Here is a 24310-nt window from a genome sequence, read left to right on the forward strand (position 1 = left end):
ATGGTCATCTTCTTTTTAAAATTTTTTCATTTTTGGCCACACCACACAGCATGTGGGATCTTAGTTTCCCAGAGATGGGACCCATATCCCCCTGCAGTGGAAGTGCAGAGTCTTAACCACTGGACCATCAGGGAAGTCCCAGTATTCTGGGACTGTCTTTTGATTTCTAAGTGCTGGAGAAAAAAAACTAACTATTAACCTGAAATTCTAAACTTGGCTAAGCTAAGATATTTTTAGACAAAAACATCAAGTTGACCATGACCTGAAAGAACTGCTATAAGATGTTTTTAGTAAGAAGAAAATTGAATTGGAAAGAAGGACCAGGATGAAGAGCGAGGAGAGGTAAATATGTGGAAAAAATACTGAAAATAAATACTGAAAATAATGATTCATTTGGGGATTATAAAAAAAGTGGAACAAAAATGCTGGACAAAATGTAGTTTATAAGTTGAAGGGGATTAGAGATTTGTCTAAGGATCTGTGAGAAAAGTAGAACTGATTAATTTTAACCATTCTTTATTCATTCAACAAGTATCTTTTATAGACAGGTAAAACTATAATAATAACAGAAGTCATAAGAGCTATTATTTTACATGGAGTTGTGCAAAGAAGGGGATGTGAGGCATAAGGAAGCGTTTCAGAGGCGCTGAAAACATTCTATTATTTGATCTATGTGGTGGTTACATGGATGTACTCACTTTGTGTTATTTCATTGAATTGTCTGCTTATCATTTGTATACTTTTCTGTATGTAATTACATATGTATGCACATGTAATATTTCTGCAAATTTTATAAAAATGAGCTCTACTACACAGTTTACACCAAAATAAAACTTTGATAGATTATAAATATGTAACTTTAAATACAAGTCCTAAAAGTCATGGGAAAAAATAGAGGTTAGTATTTATAGAATGTTGATTGGGAAAGAACTTTCTAAGCATGACATCAAAGGCAAAAATCATTGGTAACTCTGACTAAATAAAAGTTAAAAAAAGAAAAGTTTTATAAAACAAAACAAAAATACCAAATAGAGGAAACTATGTTTTGTAAAATATATAACAGAAAAATGGTCACTATCCTTTATATAAGGGACAAAGAACATGAATTGGAAATTTATGAGAAGAAATACATAAATGACCAGTGAGCTCTGGAAATCAACAAAGAGGTTAACTAATTTGCATAAATGCACAAAAATGGTAAAAGGGAATGATTCGAATCCAGTCTATATTACCTTTCAATTAATATTTGTTTATGAATGATTATATATTTAGAACTATAAGAAGTCTTTACCATAGACTACAAAATGCAGGTTGTAAAACAGAAAGTGCAATGAGGCAAATAAGACAAAGTGAAAAAGTACAAAAACACCACTAACGCCTTCCTGTGTATCTATGTATACATAGCTCAGCATGGATCTCTCAGGGCTCCCAATCGTTCAATTTAACTATCATGCCATGGGTCTCTAGTTTCCTCCTCATCCTCTGTCCTTCCTACCTTTAGCTTCCAAATTAATCTTCCTAAAATACTGTGACCTTCTTGTAACTGTCCTGCTTGAAAACTTTCAATGATTCCTCATTTTCTACATAAGAAAGCAGAAAAAAATTCTTCCGCATGGAATTCAAGGCCTTCCACAATTATGGCATTCAGTTAACCTTTTCACTTATTACATACATTCCAGCTAGTTGACTACTTGCTGTTCTTTTTCTATGTATGTTGTCTATAGCTTTCTGTTACTTGTTCATGTGGTTAAATCCGCTTAGAATGTGCTCTCCCGCCTTATGTCCATTTTTTTTATCTAAGGCTCAGTTTACACACTATCGTCTCCATGAAACTAGTTTCTCTTAGCCACTCAGAATCCACGGCTCTTTGACCTCTCTCTCCAGGCACTTATTTTCTTATTTTTTATGTTCTATCTTTATCTTACCCATTTTCGTATTCAGTTTGGTCAGCACTGACCTTACTTCTCCTACATAAAGGGAATTTAAGTCTTCCTCTCTGGGAAAGGGGAAGAATTCCAGGACTGAATGTTCTCCCTCACCTTCTTGTATTGTGCACAGTGGTTCCTCCCAGGACAATCCTCACTCCAGGAGTGGTACGGTTCAGGTTATAAACTGTCAGAGCCTCTTCATAGGTGGCTCCTCCAATGATAAACACAATGATATCCTGAGGTCTGCAATAATGAAGAAAGTTAGGTTTATAGCATGGGGGGGGGGGGGGGAAAGGCAAAGATTTGCTATACTCTTATATACAGTTTTAATTTCTGAATCTTTCTTTTTTGGTAAAGGAAGCAGAATTAAAGCAGAATAGAATAAAAGGTTTAAAAAAAGTTTTAATTATCTCAAATTGGCAGGAAACAGAGCAGGAAATGCTGAATAGTGATTTGCTTTCTGTTTATGAGCGGATGTCTTATAATTTCTGTGCTGTGGATTTCAGAATAGCACAATAGTGTTTGCTAGAACCAAATGTAGAAATATTCTTTTATATTCAAGAGGCTGAAGAGTACTTCACTGTGATATGATATCAATATAACAGTAATTTATGCTTACACATCTCCTTTCATATATAAGCCCTTTGTCAAATACTTAGTACAGTGTCATTACAATGGCTTCTGTCCAAGGACCTCAAAGTATTTTGGAAAGTACTGGTATATTTGGATGTCCCCATAACATGGGAACTAGAAACATTTAGTATTTTGAGTGCAAAAAAAGAATGGGACACATAAATTAAATCTAGAATCCCACCTCTTCTTAAAATTTTTGTTCCTCAATCCTTTGACAAACCAAGAAAAAGAAACCATGGAAACAAACAAAGAACTCGTGCGTATAGTTTTGATATTGGACATTCTGACACATCATCTCAGTCACCAGCCTCGTTTAGGGCATACTGTGTTGTTTCACTGTTTCAATCATTATCAAAATGGCTTCATAACAAAAGTGAGCAGTCCTCCTATTAGGTCCTTCTGTAGATATTAACAAGAAGATCACATTATTTTCAAAATTGACAAAGTCTGCTCTTTTCTCATGCCATCAGGAGAAGATAAAATTACTCAATCTTAGTAGGCAAGTAACTTTGTTAAATCACTTATTGGACATTACTTAAAATTACATCAAGTAGAAGCATCCATTTTGGAGGTTACAGCACAAAATTAAATAGAAACAGCTTTAGTCAAAGGATGTGCATGCTTATGTATAAATCATGAAAAAAAGCTCCCCAAAGCCCCAACAACCCTACACTGGCCTCTCTGTTTGTCTCTCTGTCTTATTCTAAAACATCTTGAAGGAATCACTAACCAAGAGAGTATTTGTTCTTGTGGGACTTCATGAAAACAGAATCAGAAATTGTGGCTATTTAAAAACGTTCGGGTGCAGCCACCATGGAAAACAGTAGGGAGGTTCCTCAAAAAACTAAAAATAGTGTTGCCATATGATACAGCAACCCCACTCCTGGGCATATATCCAGACAAAACTATAACTCAAAAATATTCATGCACCCCTATGTTCATAGCAGCACTATTCACAATAGCCAAAAGATGGGAACAATCTAAATGTTCACTGACAGATGAATGAATAAAGAAGATGTGATACATAAATACAATGGAATACTATTCAACCATAAAAATGAATGAAATAAAGCCATTTGCAGCAACATGGATGGACCTAGAGATTATCATTCTAAGTGAAGTAAGTTAGAAAATATGACACAAATGAACTTACTTATGAAATAGAAACAGACTCACTGTAATAGAGAACAGACTTGTGGTTTCCAAGGGGAAGGGAAAATGCAAGAGGGATGGATTGGGAGTTTGGGGTTAGTAGATGTATTACATATAGAATGGATAAACAAAGTCCTACTGTATAACACAAGGAAATACATTCGGTATCCTGCGATAAACCATAGTGAAAAAGAATATAAAAATGAAAGTATATATGTGTATAACTGAACCACTTGCTGCACAGCAGTAATTAACACAACATGGTAAATCAACTATACTTCAATTAAAAAACAAAGCAAACCAAAAAAATATCCGGAGACTTCCCTAGTGGTGCAGTGGGTAGGAATCTGCTGCCAATGCAGTGGACACAGGTTCGATCCCTGGTCCAGGGAGATCCCACATGCCGCGGAGCAACTAAGTCTGTGCACCACAACTACTGAGCTTGTGCTCTAGAGCCCAGAAGCCGCAACTAGTGAGCCCACATGCTGCAATTACTGAAGCCCGCGCACCTAGAGCCTGTGCTCTGAAATAAGAGCAGCCACCTCAATGAGAAGCCTAAGCATTGCAACTAGAGAATAGCTGCTGCTCACTGCAAGTAGAGAAAAAGCCTAGGCAGCAAGGAAGACTCAGAACAGCCAAAAGTAAAATAAAGAAAAAAAAATTAAAAATATATTGAGATAATCTCTGAGCTTCAGAGATAACCAATGAAGACTCCCAATGATGAAGGGATAGTTATTCTGCAATTGATTCAGCAGAGTCAATTATGACATTTCTGTGTGAACTTGGGACTTAAAACTATGCCTTTGAAATGCTACTTTTTAAGCCAAAATAAGCTTCGTTCAAATCTACCCACTGGAAAAAATGTACTTAGCACCACAATGCTTTAAGTGTTACATAGTGCTATATATTCGACAATCATTTTTTAAATTTTAAAATATACTGTTTTGGTGACTTCCCTGGTGGTCTGGCGGCTAGGACTCTTCTGCTTCTACTGCAGATGGCCCTGATTTATTTTGGGTAGGGGAACTACGACCCCACCAGCTGTGTGGCGTGGCCGAAATAAAATAAAATAAAATATCTGGCTTTGACTAGATAAATGTCTGCATATGGTATAACACAAAAAAGGGTATATTATTAAAAAAAAAAAAGCAAAAAAAAAAAGCTTTCTTCTCGCCTCAGTCCTCTTGCACCCCAGTTTCTTCCTAGAGGCAAACACTTACTCATTTCTTATGTATATCCTTTCAGAGATACTATGTGTATAAATTTGTGTATATACATGTATTCACAAATTTACATATTTTTATTATAAGATACATGCGTATATATGTATATATTTAATATGTATTTTATACACAGTTTATAAACTGCCTTTTATATATAGCTGTGTGGACATATTGTGCATTTTACATTTTGGTAGTTATCTCCAAGGTGCTCCACTGATGTCATTCTACCAGCAATTCAGGAAAGTGCCTACTTGCCATATCCTGTGAGTACTGTGTGTTACTGAGGCTTCTGGTCCTTTTAAATTAAGGTGATCACTTGGTCTTCCTCAAAATACTTTCTTTACTTGGTTTCCAGGACATCATATTGTTTTGGTTTTCTTCCTGCTTTGTTGGTTTACATTTTTCAGTGTCTCATGATGGTCTCATCTCATCTCCTTGACCTCTTAATGGTGGAATGTCCAGAACCCAGTCACTGGGCCTCCTTTCTTCTTGATCTACACTTACTCCCTGGATCTGTCTAATGTAGTAGCCACTAGCCACATATGGCTATTTAAATTTAAATGAATTAAAATAAAATTAAAAATGCAGTTCTTCAGTGTAGCTAGCCTTACTTTAGTGCTCAACAGTCATATGTAGCTAGTAGCCTATCTTATTAGATAGTATGGGTATACAGTACATTTCTATCATCGTAGAAAGTTCTATTGAACTGCACTTCCCTGGGTGACTGCACTCAGTTTTGTGGTTTACAATACATTTATCTGCTGATGACTCCCAAATCTCTCTCTCTAACCCAGACCTCTCTCCGAAACGCTAGATGTAAGTATCTATTTGACATTTCTACTTGGCTGTGTAGTTTATATCTGAACTCAGCAAGTTCAAATCCCTAATCGTCTCCTCCAAGCTTGTTCTACATATAGCTCTCCCCATCTTAGCTGATGGCCAATCTATCTTTTCACTTGCTTAGGAAAAAAACTTTAGAGTCATCCTAATTTCTCCTCTATGGTTGGTGTGAAGCATGTAAGTTAGAGATATAAGAGAGGAGCCTGGAGAGTCACTGGAGCCTGGCTTGCTGCAGTCCAGGGGGTCGCAGAGAGTCAGACATGACTTAGGTACGGAACAACGTAGTGAGCGGAAGAGGGAGAGCCTTGAATCTCATAGGTCGTGGGGGGATCACCGAAGGGCTGTAACAGGCTACCATGGTCAGATTTGCCTTTCTGGATGATAATTTTGGCAGCTATGTGAGAATGAACTGGTGGCTGCTGGTGGGAAAATTTGGGGAACAAAAGGCTACTCTTTAAGACTTGTGGGAAGATGTGATAAAAATTGGAAATAAACACCAGAAGTGGAGGGGAAGGACTGGATATAGAAGATACAAAAAAATGTAGACTCTAAAAAAAAAAAAATGTAGACTCTTCGGTATTTGGTCAATGATTAAATGTGAAAGATGAGGATAAAAGAAGAATCCATGATAACTTTAAGAATTCTGGCGTTGGTGACTAGCTATAGTAGTTTAAGTTTGAGAACAAAGAAAGCAAGACTGACTGACTTAAAGGAAGACAAAAAGATGCTGTCTTTTAGATGCCTGTGGAACATCCTAGTGGAGTTGTCCACCAGACATCTGGACATTGAGACCTGGTGATTTCCATGAATATAAGTGGCAAGTGAAGCCATGGGGATAGATGAATTCTACCTAGGGAGATCAAGAAGAATGAGAAGAGAACCAAAAGACAGAGTTGGGAGTGGATTCTTTAAGATTTACAGGAAAAGCAAGAAGAGTAGCTAGCAAAGGCAGCTGAGAAGGAGACTGTCAGAAAGGTGGGAGAAGCAGAGGGGAGAGGCCAAGAGATGAGTTTCAAGAAGCACAGAATGGTTAAGTGAGGACTTAAAGAGACCACGGTGTATATTCTTGCAATGCGACTTTTCAAGAAATGTTTCAGTGTATTAGAGTGAAGCAAGAAGCCAGGGTATATGGATTGAAGAAGTGAGGAGTGAAGGCAGTAACTTTATCCAAGAAGCTTGACTGTGAAGGGAAGATAGGTTAGAAGAGAACCCTGACTCATGGGCTTTAAACCTATTACTTAACAGGAGAAACCTGAGTAAGTGTGGAGCCTGCAGGAAAGTAATCAGAGGAAGACAAGCTGAAAATACAGAGGAAGGAGGGAGAGGGAGAGAAAGAGCAAGGAGAGACAGTGCAAATAATTACAGAGAAAGGCTTCAGAAGTGATAGTAGGAGTCTAAAACTAGTGATAGCAAAGAGGTTAGTTCTAAATAAGGAAAAGAGGATGTATTTCCTTTAGAATGAAGGAAGATGATAAAGGTCGATACATCTAACTAATCCTATAAACATGGGGCTAGACACTGAGGGAGCTAATGTCTGACACATGCAATTTTTTTCACTGTGAAGCAGAAACACTAGTGTGGGTTAGGTGACTTGGAGATTATGGCAAACATTCTAAACTGATGTGGTGAAGAAGACAGAGAGGGTTCTCCTCTCTCTTTATGTATCTAAGGACACATAAGTCTGATTGAGTACCCCTGAAGGCCCAAGTGAGGTGAGAAACAATGAATTTGTAGTGGCCCTAATATATAATTTGTATGATCTCCTCTAGTGGTATAGAGAAGTAGATATGAGCCTTAAGGTTGTTCCTAATCCAATAGGAATCTGGTGCTTTAGGCTCCACACCAGATTATTTTATACACTTCCTATAAATTTATAAAATCCTCTATAAACTTATAGGAAAGCATCATCACTGTCTATGAATGACTAAAATTTTCTACACTATCAAGGTTTTTTCCTTCACGTCTTTGCTTCCAGTTACTGGCCAGCTATTTCTTGTGGAAAAGGTCATTTGCTTAAGAAGAGTTATATAACGGTGATAGTAATATGTTTCTGCAAAGTATGATGATCTCTCAATTATTCGGGGACTGAATATTCAGGCAAAATACAGGTTCTTTGTCTTTTCTTACATCTGATATGTGTTGTTTCAACTCTTACTAATATTTCTACAGAAGTATTTCTCTTAGAAATACTAATATCTCTAAGATTTCTACGAACATCTAAAACTCAAGTTCTGCTCTTGTCAGGATCTTTAGGGGTTTATTTCATGAGAAAGGGGTCAAATAAACTACAGTTGGTTGTAACTTTAAAAACTGATATGAGTCCCCGCAACTTTTACCATAGTATTACCCTCATGAATAATCACTAAATTTCTAAGGATATATGTTTTTAATTCTTCCCAATATATTGGTTCTAGAGGTACCAGTTGATTCTGAGATAATAATGGCTTTGTCTGAAGTGCAGTCTCAACTGGTTCAATATTCATTAAAAGATGAGTTCTGTGTGGGAGAAGGTGAGGGTGGGATGTTTTGAGAGAACAGCATTGAAACATGTATATTATCAAAGGTGAAACAGATCACCAGCCCAGGCTGGATGCATGAGACAAGTGCTCGGGGCTGGTGCACTGGGAAGACCCAGAGGGATGGGGTGGGGAGGGAGGTGGGAAGGGGGATCGGGATGGGGAATACGTGTAAATCCATGGCTGATTCATGTCAATGTATGGCAAAAACCACTATAATATTGTAAAGTAATTAGCCTCAAACTAAAAAAAAAAAGATGAGTTCTGTGGGAAAAAAAATCGAATGTTCTAAGAATGTGCCACCAAGAAGACAAGAAGACACTCTACCAATAGTTGGTCTATGTAGGTCTACCAATAGGTCTAACTATCTAGGACTAGCCTACGTATTTAGAAAATAAAAGGAGAAAAAAATATAGGCAGTTACAGTATTCATAAATAATAAAATCTTCAAAACTGAAATGATTTTTTGCCAGAAAATGAGTACTTTTTACAGTAACATTCCATAATCAGTGCTCTTTACATTAAGGGATGAATCCAACCTGAGACCCATCTTGCAGCTTATTTTCAATAAATACTCATGAATTACACAGATTACTTCATTCAGAATAAGGGAAGTAGGTTTCTCTCTTACAGGGGTACACACGACTGATGAGAGGAACTAGACAGTAACACTTTTGTTTTGAGCTCCTGGTCTGATATGTACGTGTGCATGCTTAGTCATGTCCAACTCTTTGTGACACCGTGGACTGTAACCCACCAGGCTCCTCTGTTCATGGGATTTTCCAGGCAAGAATACTGGAGTGGGTTCTGTTTCCTCCTCCAGGGGATCTTCTCGCCCCAGGGATCGAACCTGAGTCCCCTGTGTCACCTGCACTGGCAGACAGATTCTTTACCGTATGAGCCACCTGGAAAGTCCCCTGGTCTGATAAGTCAATTTAAAAAGCAGCTCAGCAGAATAACAAGGCTCATCCTGGGACATGATGTTGCTTTTCCATAGCTGCCCTCTGCTGATCATCTGCTTCTAGAGTACGTCTCTCTCTTTTTTTTTTTTTTTAGAGTACATCTCTTTCTTATGGAAAAGAAAGGCAAGAACTGGGAAGGAATAAATTCAAGTGGGTTTCTAACACAGCCAGAGAATACTATCTTTTAGTCTGATAATTTCAGGGTGCCAGAGTATTTTTGTATTGCTGGAGAGGGAAGAAAATGTCATGGGTGGTTAACTGTGAGTTTAGGTTGTATCAATGTAAGGACATACTTATATACAGGGATAGGCTCATAGAACTTGACTCAGTTGTGTATCTAACAAAGATGATTATGTCACATTTGGTTATGAAAACATTAATAAATGTTTTCCTGTGCTTCCTACTACTTAGGCTAGCTTAAGGAGGAACATAGGTGGAAAAAAATAAAAAATCTCTGACACTTTTCCATTTAATTCCTTTCTCTGGTGAATTTTAAAAGTAGATGTTCTGATGAGGCCCACAGTAAAACATTTTTATATAATGGTTAAAGGTAAATGGAATACACAGGTTCAATTCTTTGTACACATCTTCCTGTGCTCTGTAATTCACCATAGCAACCGAAAGCATTAATTAATGCAGATAGCAAACATTAGAAAACATTGGTCTGTTCATGCCGCATACAGATATACAGGGATACCCTGAGAACCCAACCAATTTATATCCTATTCCCAGGTGGTTCAGTGGTAAAGAATCTGCCTCCCAAGCAGGAGATGTGGGTTTGATCCCTGCGTTGGGAAGTTCCCCTGGAGAAGCAACCCACTCCAGTATTCCTGCCTGGGGAATCCCAGGACAGAGTAGCCTGGCAGGCTACAGTCTACAGGGATGCAAAAGAGTTGGACTAAACGACAACAAATTTTATTAGAAGATAAACAAAAACATTTTCACATACAGTATTTCTGTAAATCATCAACTATTAAGTTAAGCAGAAAAACTTAAAACTTTTAAGAGGCAATATTTTACCTATTTTGTGGGCTGTTATGGCTAAAATTCAAATTTTTGAATTAGTACTTACAGATGGTTAAAGATCATATGAGCATTGATTGTAGGAGAAAAGGCCAATGAGAAAGGACTGCTGCTTCCATAGAAACAAAAGCAAGATTCTACTCAGTTGGTATAAATGTGAACGAGTAATTCCTTTTTGAATTCCACTAAATTTGGAATGCATGACCAGATAGCTTCATTTTCTCATCATATGTTTAAGTTGCTTGTTTTTATTAGGGATAAAAAGCAATTCTGGAGCAAGAAAAAAAATTTAACCGCAATAAGATATGTGAAAGTACCATCTGCGGAGAAAGATCAAACCTAACTTGTGGCTATAGCTACACTGCCAAACAGGTGAACCACTAACTTAGCTAAGGGCTAAAACATTTCTACAATTGTTCCTGGTTTTGCAAAGCTGTGTTCTTGCCAGATCTCCTTTGATATGTTCTATCATTACAGTAACAACAAAACCAAGAAGTTCTATCATGATGAGACTTAAGTTAACCATAAAGATGACTATAATCAATGACTGTTTTAAATGTGATGATCTAGGGTGAAGACAGTGACTAGAGCTTAGGGTGGGGCTAAGTGAATAGAGTCAAAAGACTGTACAGGCAAACTGCAAACATTGGAATTTTCTGGTAATATCAATCAAATTTATTCTTTAGTTTAAATTTCCCAACTATAAGTCTTGTCATGTCAACCACTACAGAAGGCTACATAAGAAATTTGACAAATCTATTGAACATCTATATGTAAAGCACTGTGTTAAACATTGTGAAGAACCCAAATATTAATAACACATAGTTCTTACTTCAAGATTAAGTACTTCATACCTAGTGGGAAAGATAGATGTGTATATAACTACTTTTTTTTTTTTTTTTTTACAACTACTGTCAATATCCAGAGGTAACCATTATTAAAAATTTCTTATTTATTCTCTCAGATATATTTACTGTATATATAACCATACATGTGCTTGAATATATATATATGTGAGTGAGTGAAAGTCACTCAGTCGTGTCCAACTCTTCGTGACTCCATGGACTGCACAGTCCATGGAATTCTCCAGGCCAGAATACTGGAGTGGGTAGCCTTTCCCTTCTCCAGGGGATCTTCCCAACCCAGGGATTGAACCCAGGTCTCCTGTATTGCAGGCAGATTCTTTACCAGCTGAGCCACAAGAGAAGCCCGCACAGATATATATGTACAGTCAAGCTCAGACTTATTTATATACACCTATGTACACAATCACATTTATGCTAATATACAGTTTTACACAAAAGGGGTATTATAGCATCTTGATTTTCTATCTAATATATCTTAGAAAGTTTTTGGTATCACGCCATGAAGAGTTATGCCATTTCTTAAGAAGAATGCACAGTAATGTACTATAATCTAGGTAGCTAGTTCTCCATTGAAAAATATTTACCTTGTTTCTGGATGTTTTCTTTTTTTTTTCACCACTACAAATGATGTTTTGGTAAATATCCTTGTGTGTACATGTCTTTGTGTACTTGTGTGAGTATATCTATATGGCAAATTTTAAAAAGTATATTGTTTAGTAGGTCTTTTCAAGTCCTCTGCGGTCTTCTTTCTGTTAAGAACAGGGCCAGGAGGTGGTAGAGGTATCTTCTATGCCTCCTACCACAGCTTCATAACCAATTTTCTGCCTTCTTCACAATTTTCATTGTCTCAGAAGCTCAGGACATAGTTGCACTGTTTTCTCCTGACCTCCTTTCCTGGTCACTCTCTTATTCCCTGAAGACTTTAACTCTGGTTTACTGTCCTCCTTTTCATTCTTGCTCCTTTCAAGATTTTCAGTGACTTTAACACCATCTCACATCCCAGTCTCCTCACCCATACTGATTTGTTCTTCCATCCCTCACAGCCACCAACACCCATGATTATAACATAAACTTTTTCATTACAAGTATCTGCAATACAAAAGGGCTTCCCTGGTGGCTCAGCTGGTAAAGAATCAGCCTGCAATGTGGGAGACCTGGGTTTGATCCCTGGGTTGCGAAGATCCCCTCGAGAAGGGAACGGCTACCCACTCCATCTTGAATTCAAGGCTTCTTTCTCTAATAACCAGTCTCTCAACTTTCAACTCACTTATGCCAATATCTCTACTAAGAAATAATTCCTTGACCTCATCAATACCTCCAATTCATTCAACAATACTTTTTTCACTATCCACTATCCAATACCTTCCTTTTTTTCATTTCCCTAAATCCTGGCTGAACCCAGCTATCAGCCTTCTCTTCATTTACTCTAGTGCAGCTAAAAGCTGCTAGAGAAAAACCACACAACTAGGCGCATGGGCTGTATTTTAAACCAACACCACAAAACTCCAATGGGGCTCAACCCTGCTTAGAAGTTTTACTTACATTTCCCTAATAAATTTGATTCCAAGCCTAAAAATAACAGTTTCACAATGTTTTTTCTTTTTATCCTGTACCTCACTTAATAGCTTGATGTCATATTTTACTGAAAAAATAGAAGTAATCAGACAAGATGGTTTCCATGTTCTCACCATCAAAGCTATTACAGTGAAAGAAGTACCTCTGCTCCTATCAAAATCTCCTCTGCTGGTGTTCTAGCTCCCTCAGACTTCACTTCTGCAACTCTTCCCCTTTCTCTTCTGCAGTACCTATTTCTCTTTCTTTAGGATAATTCTCATCAGATTATAATTATGCTCTAGAATTTCTCTTTCCCCCAAGCCCAGTCTCTTCTAACTACGATCCCCTTTTCTGACCCCCTTCATGTAAAACTTCTTAAAAAGTGTTACATACATGTATCTGTTATCTCCATCTTATTTCTTGTAACCCTAATTTGGCTTCCAAACTCACTGAAACTGGGGAATAAAGTCATCAAAGACCTTCATATTGCCAAATCTGATGGATTCTTCACTGTCCTCAATTTTTTATGTCTGAGAAGACTAGTCTTTAGGTAACCACTCACACCTTGATCTTTATGACATCAAGCTTTTCTGGTTTTTCCTCCTGTCTGTCTGTCTCTTCTTCAGTCTCCATTGCTGACTCCATATTCTCTATTCAGTGCTTAGTCCTGGACTCTTTCTTTTCCCCTTCTATGCTCTCTCCCTGAGTGATCTAGTCTAATCCCATAGCTTTAAGTTACCAAAATCTTGTTGACTCCCAATTTAGCATTGAACATTTCCAATTATCTAAGAGATATCTGCAGTTTAACAATAAAACTCTTGATTTCCTTCTAAAACCTGAGAATTATTCTTGACTTCTCTCTTACCCTTGTCCCATTACTCTACTCCCATTAAGTAAGTCTATTGATTCTACCTTTGCGCCCAGGCTCCTTATCCAAAGCATCTTCATTTCTTACTTGGACTACTGCAGCCACCTCCAAAGTAGTCTTTCTGCTTCTAACTTTGCCTTCAATAATCCATTCTCCCCACAAACTTATCTTTTAATACATGATTCAGTTCATGTCATTTGAATGTTTAAAGCTCTTTAGTGGCTTTCTATGCCACTGAAAATAAAAACAAAAAAAATCTTTACCAGGGGCTACAAGACCCCATGTGATCCAGCCCTACTTATCCTCTCAACTTATTTCCTCCTTACTTGCTTATGCTCCAACTGCACTGGACTTTTTTCTGTTCCATGAACTTGCGAAGTTTTCTTTCTTCAAGGACTTTGTTCTGGTGTACCCTCTGCTTATGATGCTTTTCTTTCTCATTATTATGTGATTGGTTCTTTCTTGTAATTCAAAACTCATCTTCAAAATCACTTCTTTATAGAGAGGTTCTCTCCATCTAAAGTAGCCCTCCCCACCTTGACAAAGTACTCTGTAGCTTATTATCCTATTTATTTCCTGAACAGCACTTATCTCCTTCAAATTATATTTTTTATTTGTTTACTAGTTTACTGTCTGTCTCCTTCATGTAAGTTAAGGCAGGTACTTTGCCTTTCCTGTCACTTCTACTTCCCCAGCATCTTAAGCAGTTCTTGACATAAAGAAAGCATTCAAATATTTGTTATAAAAAAAGGATGAAGCAATTGAATTATTAATATATATTTAGGTAATAGTGACAAATGCTTTAACAAATGCTGACAACTGATAAATTGTGCATTTTGCTGGAAGAGCATCATTTTGAAATTTATTTGGAAAGGAATTCCCCAAATTAGAAAGGTTTGCTGTTATGAACTAATCATCCACTCTTCTGGTGATCTATTATGTCCCTTTAGCCAATTTCTTGTTCAATAATTCTTATATGAAATTCATAAGAAAATCAATATTTTTACTTTTATCATGTTAATTAGCAGGCTATTTAATAGAGTTATACTGTTTTTGAAAAAGCCTCTCAGGTGAATAGCTTTGGGCTGGCTTTCCTTTTTACCACTTTGCTGACATTTCTAAATTTTGATGCCAAATAAGTGTACTGTCTGAATTTAACCCCGGATGTTCTGCTTCTCAACCTTGGATTTTTAAAAAGAATTTTTTTCTGTTCTGTTACCAGACTACAGTTTTTTTAAGAAAAAAAGTGAAAAAGTATATTTTTATCATACAAGAGTAATTTATGTACCTCAAAACATTTTTCTCCTTTTGGAAATTTACTACATTTATAAAACACTATTCTTCCAAGGACTTAGATTACAATTAGCTGAAATAATAGAAGAATTATACCAATGGTAACAATTCTCAAATCAATCTATCTAATAGGATTCAGCTACATATATTAGGCCCTTTATAATATGTTGTCCCAATAAAAAATACATACTTTTTTTTGTATAGAATTTATAACTAGGTAGAATTTATGTATATTTAAAATTTCAGGTTGGCTTATGTAAGTTTATTCTGGACAAGTTTTACAAACCACCGGATTAAAATTGCTTCCTTTGGTTAATACCTAAAAAGAAAACCATCCTTTCCTCCAGTGTGACAAAAGGCCTTTGTTAATTAGGTCTCAGTGTGTATACTGGCCACATTTGGCAAAGTCCAGTCCTCGCCAAAAATAGTAACAACCTGCTCTGGATGGCAATCGAGCAGCAAATCTATTTTCAGCTTTAATGTTTGAAACTCCAAATGCTAGATGCCATGGAACTGAACCTTAAATGGCATAAGTGAACTAGTCTGATACTTAAGGACAGGACACAAGTATTTGGAGTGCTCCAAAACATTTGTTTCTGTATTCCAACAGAAATAATACTTTAGGCTTGATAGAGGAATTTAAATCTAACTTTGACACATGTAAAACCAGAAGAATCTGAGAATTGAAACAACTGGGAAAGGAAGAGTAGAATGATAGAATCTTAGTTGTAGTCTCTTATAGTACCCTAAATTTCCTATTTTCTTAGTGTTTCTGATTTTTATTATTAATATCTTTGTTCTCTTACCTGTCTCTGAGTGTGCTGGGGCCTAGATAAGGATACAGGTTTTCTTTAAGCTTTCCTTTGATGAGATGGTCCAGGGTCTCATGTAAGAAAGGTTGATGCTGAGTATATACATTTTCTACTCCCTAAGACAGGGGGAAATGGTTCTTATGTCATTTTTTTTGAAACGTGCAATGTAACTGTTAATGATAACTCATATCAGAAAAGGACATGCAATAGATTTTTCATGGGATAAGAGTCAAGCAGGAATTTTAGGAGAATTTTAGTTAATTATTTTCATCAATAGAAATGTTCCAATCTTATGAAAATACTCTGTAATTTAAGGCTAGCTATTATAAAGGAATTTTTAAAATGCAACTGCTTAAATTCCTTATCATCTCTTCACTGATTCATTCTTTTGAGAAAATATTATATGATAGGTAAATAAAAAGAAAAGGACTATGTAGCAAAAGAGACGAGACACACTCAGGAAAATGAAAAACTTTCAGGAAACATAAGAAAGGCTAGCAGATTACAACTAACTTTTGACCATATTAAGAAAATAGGTAGTTTTAAAAGATTTATAATTGCTTGCTTCATCTTTAATTTCTGTCACAGAAAAATTACCTGACAGACCTTAAATTATAAACAAATGGAGTAAAACAGTTATGACTAACAGAACTGTCTGCCTTTTTATTCTTGGGTATTTCTGGAAATATCTTACTATTCCCTTGTTAGCTATTTGGGCCAATGCTGATGCTGTTCCAATACAGAAAGCATTAAAAAAAAAAAAAAAGTAAAGAAAAAGCTTTCAAGCGACCATCTGCTTTAATTTCACTTAACTGCATGCATGCATGCTAAGTCACTTCAGTCATGTCCTACTCTGCGACCCCATAGACTGTAACCCGCCAGGCTCCTCTTCCATGGAATTCTCCAGGCAACAGTACTGGAGTGGATTGCCATGCCCTCCTCCACAGGAGGATCCCAACCTAGGGATCAAACCCGCATCTCCTGTGTCTCCTGCATCGGCAGGCAGGTTCCTTACCACTAGCGCCACCTGGGAAGTCCCTCATTTACTGACATAGTACTAAATCAGCAGCAATCCTCAAGTTACTTGGAAGATCACATTCATTCACTCTCAGGGTCAGGGGCTTCAACTGTTTCTTATTTAGGAAAGCATAGTGATATACCTTTAATCCTTTGAGGAACTGTTTGGTAATAGCCACAGCATCTTTGGGGCTGAAGAGGTCACTTCCTCTGACCCGTTTACCACCATATTCAATTACTGCAGACACAAGCTTTGTTTTAAAAAAAAAGAAGAGAGAGAGAGAGAAATAACTTCTTACTGCTTGGGGAACAGGAAGAAAACTTTACTAAGGAAATGAAGACATGAGAGGACAGAAATAGGATCGAACCCAGTCTCCCACATTGCAGGCGGATTCTTTACCAGCTGAGCCAAAAGGGAAGCCCAAGAATACTGAAGTGGGTAGCCTATTCCTTCTCCAGTGGATCTTCCTGACCCAGGAATTGAACTGGGGTCGCCTGCATTGCAGGTGGATTCTTTACCGAGCTACCAGGGAAGTCCATAAAGACAGTATGACTCATCATCTGTTGGAACTAAAAGGCTGTAACAATAGAGTTGGTTCCTGTTTGGTGGGATTCATACATAAATCTGGTTACCTTTCGATACTTCTCAGAAACACCTTTATTCCTAAGGTCCATCATTAACCCTGGTAGGCTATTGCTGCTGTGTCGCTCGTAATGTAGGGCATAAAGCATCACCAGGCGGGCAGCATCAAACTCCGTCACTCTGGGGTTCTGCAGGAGCCTCTTTACGTTCTGGAAAATACAGAGAACTGATATTTACCCTCCCTTCACTTGGGTGATGTATAATATCTTAGTTCTAAGAATTACTGAATGGTAGTGATACATCTGACTAAGATATGCATGACTAAGATCACTGGGCTTCCCAGGTGGCTCAGTGGGTAAAGAATCTGCCTGCAAAGCAGGAGACACAGGAGACGCAGGTTCGATCCCTGGGTTGGGAAGATCCTCTGGAGAAGGGCAGGGCAACCCACTCTAGTATTCTTGCCTGGAGAATCACATGGACAGAGGAGCCTGTCGGGCTACAGTCCACAGGGTCGCAAAGAGTTGGACACAACTGAAGTGACTGAGCACACAAGATCACTACGAAGGCAATGTACAGGTCATAGGCTTAGCAACTGTTTCAGTGACAGAAAATTAAACGCCTTTTGCCTAAGATAAGAATTAAATAAGGATATAAATTCTCATTTTAACTGCTTAAGACAAATATGAATTTAACCATGGTTATTTCCTCTTTTCTTTCCTTTGACTAAGATAGTCCAGGGTCTTATGTAGGAGAGATTACAATTTCCTTGCCAAAATAAGGAATACATATTATTCCCACCACTAGTTCTACTGCTTCAGTCAATACAGCACACAAGGGAACTTACCAGTCGACTCGGGAAACTATTGCCTTCTTTCAGTGTTAGTCACTGACCAGTTAAACGAAGACACGTTGGTAGGATTTTACATAGAACGGGCTTAACCTCCAAGAAGCATCATATGTAACAGTATGTCTCAACATGGTTCACAGAGATATGAATATGTAACAGCAGGTAATCTGTAAATTGAGCACTTATGATCTTAAGAGGGCAGGTACTGACAGCAAAGGAAAGTAGACAAAATGATGTTTAGGTTTTATCAATTCTCCCATAAGGAGACTTCCCTACAGTAAAGATTTATGTTTATTATGCAGCAGAACCAATTAATTAGAGCCAACAAATACTTTTAATCACTCTTGTAAGCACAAGGTACTATGCCAGGCACTGGAGGTGATACAGAGATGAGTTAGAGACACTTTCTGTCCTCAGTGAGTTACAGACAATGGGGTGAAGGAGGATAAAACAGTATAGCTCATTCTGCTATAAAATACATTTCTTAATGTGCTTTAGCTCTACAAGATTGGTAAACATGGGAATAACACAAGGCATATTGGTTTGTACGTAATTTTTCAGCAAGTTAATATTTAGAAAAGATCAGGGACAAGTTTCCTCTTTAAAGAACATGCTTCACCAATATGTTAAGGAAAAAGATGAAAATTCAACAGAAGTGTTTTTTGTAAGAAGTAACTGGCTTTGTAGCTTTAAGAACTGCTGCACTTTCCACAATGTTAAGCTACATGGGGAAAGGGAAAATGTGAATGAAAAGAATGCAAAGATGTTTATCTGTGTCAAAAAGAAAAACAAAACAACCACCCAAAACTGACTGATATCCTCATATTGTACTTTTAATTTTGACGACACAAGTCTCTATGAGAAGCAGATATTTTCGAGGCCTTATCTGTTGAAGAAAAAGACATGAGCCACAGAGTAAAACCACAAAGGATGGTCTGAGTACATTTCTAGGTGCAAGTGTCAGTCGCTGTCATACCCAACTCTTTGCGACCCCACGGACCGTAGCCCACCAGGCTCCTCTGTCCATGGAGTTCTCCAGGCAAGAAAACTGGAGTGGGTTCCCATTTCCTTCTCCAGGTGCAAATGCCAGTGGAAATTTAACTGTGCTAGCATTTTAATTAGGATTGTTATTATTATTTTTTTTTTTAGGATTGTTATTATTTTATTAGGGCTCTGCTTACAAAGTTATGTAGACTTTTCTTTCTTTCTTTTTTTAGTTATATAAATTTTAAGTGATCTGCTTATAACCCTATTTTCCCATAACCCTTGTTTATTTTTAGTGCATGATTTTGCAGAATGTGAAGTTTTTTCAGGAACACATATGTGGTATTATAACAGAAACATATGTATGCAAAAACCAAAAACTGAAAATCAGTGCAGTGGGGGAAAGAGAACCCAAAGTAAAGAGACGTCCGTCTAGTTACTGAGGAATCATAAAAGACTTCATTTCTACAAAAGGCCTCAAAAACTAAGCTTTCGGAATTAGTTTGAGAGACTGAAAGAGATGCTATTAATAGGGATATGGAAATCAGAGAAAGAAATGAGTTGAAAGACTAGTAAGAGTTTTGGAGGGCACTGGATTCTGAGGACATAACCACTAACATCTGTATAGTACTCTGCAACTTACAAGATGCTTTTAAATACATTATCTTTTTAGTACTTCAGGACAACCATGTCTAATGTCTAAGAACTCTACTGTTCACACTAAAAAGAGGGACAATGATGAAATGCAGAGCCTCCTAGGTAGCTTTCTAGTAGAAAGTTCTCTCAGTAGGATTTCTACTGTTGCTTTTCTGGGTGAACATTTCACTACCATCATCCTTACAGGATCAAAAAGGAAGAAATTTCTCTTCTACAGATTTAAACCCTGCAATCACAAAACTTTCTTTACTTCTTTTCCCTTTTGTGGTAACTATTCCATAGAGCAGTGACTAAATACAGGCTATTTAGAATAGCCTGTTCACACATTCCACTAATTTTTATCATAATATGGAGAAATTTCAGGATACAAATTCCTTATCAAGTAAAAATATACCGTTTCATAAGCATCTCAGTTACTTGGCTTAAGTTTAAAACATCCATCTGAGATCTCTGTTGCTGCTGTTCTTATAAGCACAATGTTTCATTTTCTGCCCCTGTAGTCTCTTTTTACCTTAAATCTACTCAATTTCTGACTGATCTGTCTTTGTTGTTTAGTTGCTAAGTCATGTCCAACTCTTTTGTGACCCCATGGACTGCAGCCCTCCAAGCTCCTCTGTCCACGGGATTTCCCAGGAAAGAATACTGGAGTGGGTTGCCATTTCCTTCTCCTGGGGATCTTCCCAACCCAAGGATGGAACCCCTGCCTCCTGAATTGGCAGGTGGATTCTTTACCACTGAGCCACCAGGGAAGCCCAACCTGTCTTTGTACATCTAAGCAAACATGATACTCAAGTAACTATAAACCCACAAAAACCAGAATGGTGACAAAGACTATTTGCAGTAATTAGTTTATACCCTTCCTATTTGCCCCCTTTCTAATTACCTTCCCTTCAATCTTGATTCCTGGCTCTGTTTCCCATTAATAAATCCTTCCCACTTCTATTCCTTGAAATGTGGTACTGGTTTTTAGAGTCTGTGGCTTGACGCTTAGCTTTTCCTCGATGGGAGGCCTTGTGATCTGATAGCCCAGATCTGGTCCAAGACTACTCTGCTTTCTCTTGAGCCCTGAGGACCCAACCCATAGCTCAGGTCAGTATTCCAGTTAAACTCACCTAGTTCCTCATGAAAAGACACATGTAGGTACAAGCTGAATTCTTTCTTCTTTCTCAGTTATATAAGTCCTTGAAGAAGCAGGGCCTTTTTGTCTGCCTGGATACCATGTTATCCTTTGACTTAATTTTGAACTACTTCCCTCATGGCTACTTGACTCAACTTGACTAATAGTGACATACATTATACGAGATTCCAGGGTGTTAACCAGGGAAGAGGAGAAAAAGAATCTGAGAGCCTTCAATTACATAGGCGGTATATGCTTCATAGAGGTATTTATATGTTGAAAATATGGCTGAATTACATAATGACTTTTTGGTATCTTTTTTCTTATTAAATCTCCCATAACCTAGAGATAATCAAGAGAGAAAAAGTATACTGTTACATAATAACAGCAGCTGAGTAAAGAGTGAAACAGAAAACTATTGTCCACTTAAGAAGATGGGATTCAAAAATCTTCCACTGAATTTTAACATTAGTGTAGGCCCAATGAAGGAATAGGAAAAGAAACACAAAAACACGATTTGTGAAGGTCAAGTTTCAAAATGGAGCTAACATTCATTCAAAAAGACATTAACTAAAAAACAATTCTGATATTTAGAGATTCTTCTGTTATCTTGGGCTGACTACTTTTCTGTTTTCTTCTACCAAAACTATGCTAAAGCAGCACAAGAAAAAAAGATTTGTATTGACATACCTATATTTCATGGAGAAGGAAATGGGAAACCGACTCCAGTATTCTCGCCTGAGAAGTCCCATGGACAGAGGAGCCTGGTGGGCTACAGTCCATGGGGTCGCAAAAGAGTTGGACATGACTTAGTGACTAAAAGATGACAATGACAACCTATATTTTAAACTATTGTACAAAATACAGTTGAAGTCTGCAACTAAAGATAATTCCCCCCCCCCCCTTTATTTTGGCTTTAATTTAACCTCAAGAACAAGCTCTGTACCCTGTTATCAACTATCACAGTTTTGTAGTAAAACACTCAGTGAATAGCATTATAAGCTAACAGACTAGAACAGCAAGACGAAACTGGCAGAAGTCTTTAGCATGTTGATATGATTTTAAAATTGGGTTTAATCTAACAGTCTGAGAGAACAGTGTTATGGGACTATAAAGAGCTTATCTAGAAAAAAAAGATAGAAAGTAGGCGAGATCCAGTTCCAGTTCCATTAACTGGAAAATATATTTGAGTTAGGTTTCTTTTACTTAATGACTAGTCAAATTAGCTTTGTTGTAGGTCTTCTGCTGGTCAACACTGTTTCTGAAACATTAGTTAAATGATGGTTTAGAGAGACAGGAACATTTTAAATCTTAGTTGGTCAAAGTAAAATTGTCAGCTCAATGTGTCCCAAACAATTTTCTTACGATTCTAATGAGAAGCAAAAAAGCCTTTCTAAAATCAGAGAGAGTTCCAAGATAACTAGTGAATTAAAAAACATGTCCTGGATGCCATAAAAAAGGGAATGCACCATCAAAAAGTAATACTAAAAATAGTGATGGTTAACATTCATTGAATGTTATAAGCACCAGGTACCATATTAAGTGTTTTATATGTACTAGCTCACTGGATCCTCACAAAAATCTTTGAGCTAAGTACTGACATTTCCCCCCATTTTACAGACAAAAAGACTAAGACTGGAGTGGCTAAGAGTCATTTTCAAACCCAAGACGTCAAAGATTCAAGCCCTTTCAATCGCTATTCTATTCTATACTGCTTCAAACAGAACTCTTTACTTTACCTTCATTTCTCTAACAAATATTTATTGTCCTATGTGTTACTAATGGCATGATTTAAGATCTTTTACCCAAGGTCAGGAAAGAAAAATATAAAATAGACTAGATTCTTATTTCGAATGAAAAGTTGTGATATGACAACACAACCATGCAGAGAGGGAAGGGGAATTGTTTATTTTCTGAAGATTTTTCCTTTATGGTATGAAAAAAAATCTTCCTTACTAATCAGTCTTTTCCAAGGCTGTGCACATGTTTCAATGACAGTACACTGCAGTTTGGTTCTAGTGAAATTCTTCTGAATCAAACTGGATAACTGGTTATTAGCGGCAGCAATTTTTAGGTTAATTTTTAGCAATATATGAGCTTTTCCTCCCTCACCATGATACAGTCACTATTCACTAAAGCAAACCTCATCTCTACTCAAAAATCAATTCATTGTTCCATGACGTTATCATCATCTAAGGTCAAGCCAAGGAATGCTGTATCCCATCTGTGGGTCAGGCCCTTGGCATCTGCTCATTATTAAACAGAAGTTCTCTTTATTGACTATTTACATCATGTTGGCAAAGAAATCCTTTATGGTGGTGGAGTCGAAGTCAACTGCTCACTGTAAAGCCCTAATACCATGGGCAAGAAAACCTTCAAAAGATAATTTTTAAAAATATAGGGATTTCTTAGCAGTCCAGTGGTTGAGACTCTAGGCTCTCAATGCAGAGGGCACGGGTTAGATCCCTGGTTGGGGAACCCTGCATGCTGTACTGGCAAAGTGGATCACAAATGGAATTTATATTTTAAAGTGTCTATTTTTCTTTTAAAATGAACAAAAAATAAGATTTCAGGCAAAGGAATTATAGTAGCCATTTCTAACTGCTTTCCATATGGTGAGATACAAATAAAGATACTAAAATTGGCTAGTGATTAAGTTTGGTTCTATTGTTTTAAAGGGAAAGCTAAAATGATAAAGAAACATAAGGAAATTTAAATTTAGTTACAGGACACAATTCTGTTTTTATTTCATAAGAGAACAAAATTCATCTTATTGAGAAAAATAAAAAGTTTTCCATAGGAATACTTCTATTAGGCCCACAGACCAACTCTAAACTGTTATTAGCAGTGTTGTTTAAAGAAAGTTGGTGAAGTTAAATAGATTATGAAGTATCTTTATAAAGGAATACTATTTAGTGATTTAATAGAATGAGTGTTTAGGTTCTAGTCTGGAACAGTCTCTGAGACACAAAGTTAGTGAAAAAGCAAAATGCAAAACTATGTGTACAATATGGTATCATCTGAATTTTTAAAAAGAGAGAGAAGGAAATATACACACTCACATAGGCTTGCACATACACAGAACAACAGTAAGGATGCAAGTGAAACTACTAACAGATTCAGTTTGTACTATTTATCTCTTTCATCAAATACTTATATAATCTATTTAAGAATTAAAACTTACACTAAACCATAATAGAAAAGAATATAAAAAAGTATATCTATATAAAACTGAATCACTTTCCTATACAGCAGAAGTTAACACAACACTGTAAATCAACTATATTTCAACAAATATTGATTAAAAACTAATTAGAATTTAATACAACTAAAAATAAAAGTCACCCTAAAAGTTCTTTGTGAAGATTTAAGAATACAGAGATAGAACTGCTGACAGAAGTACTTTTCATAAATATAAAGCAAATAGCATCTCTA

At 36.9% G+C, this 24310-nt stretch overlaps 1 protein-coding gene across 1 annotated transcript in view; it reads right to left on the reverse strand.

Moving 5' to 3' along the window:
- The window catches only part of VPS45 (vacuolar protein sorting 45 homolog), a 64821-nt gene that overhangs the window by 22836 nt on the left and 17675 nt on the right, over positions 1-24310 (reverse strand). Inside the window, exons 11-14 of the mRNA XM_043876849.1 lie at positions 17321-17479; positions 16831-16938; positions 15665-15786; positions 2040-2171 (exon numbers count right to left, since the gene is read on the reverse strand). Of these exons, the coding sequence (XP_043732784.1) occupies positions 2040-2171; positions 15665-15786; positions 16831-16938; positions 17321-17479 (521 nt within the window). The remainder of the gene's footprint in view (positions 1-2039; positions 2172-15664; positions 15787-16830; positions 16939-17320; positions 17480-24310) is intronic.

Source organism: Cervus elaphus, chromosome 20, assembly GCF_910594005.1.
Source record: "Cervus elaphus chromosome 20, mCerEla1.1, whole genome shotgun sequence".
In the NCBI taxonomy this organism is placed as follows: Eukaryota; Metazoa; Chordata; class Mammalia; order Artiodactyla; family Cervidae; genus Cervus; species Cervus elaphus.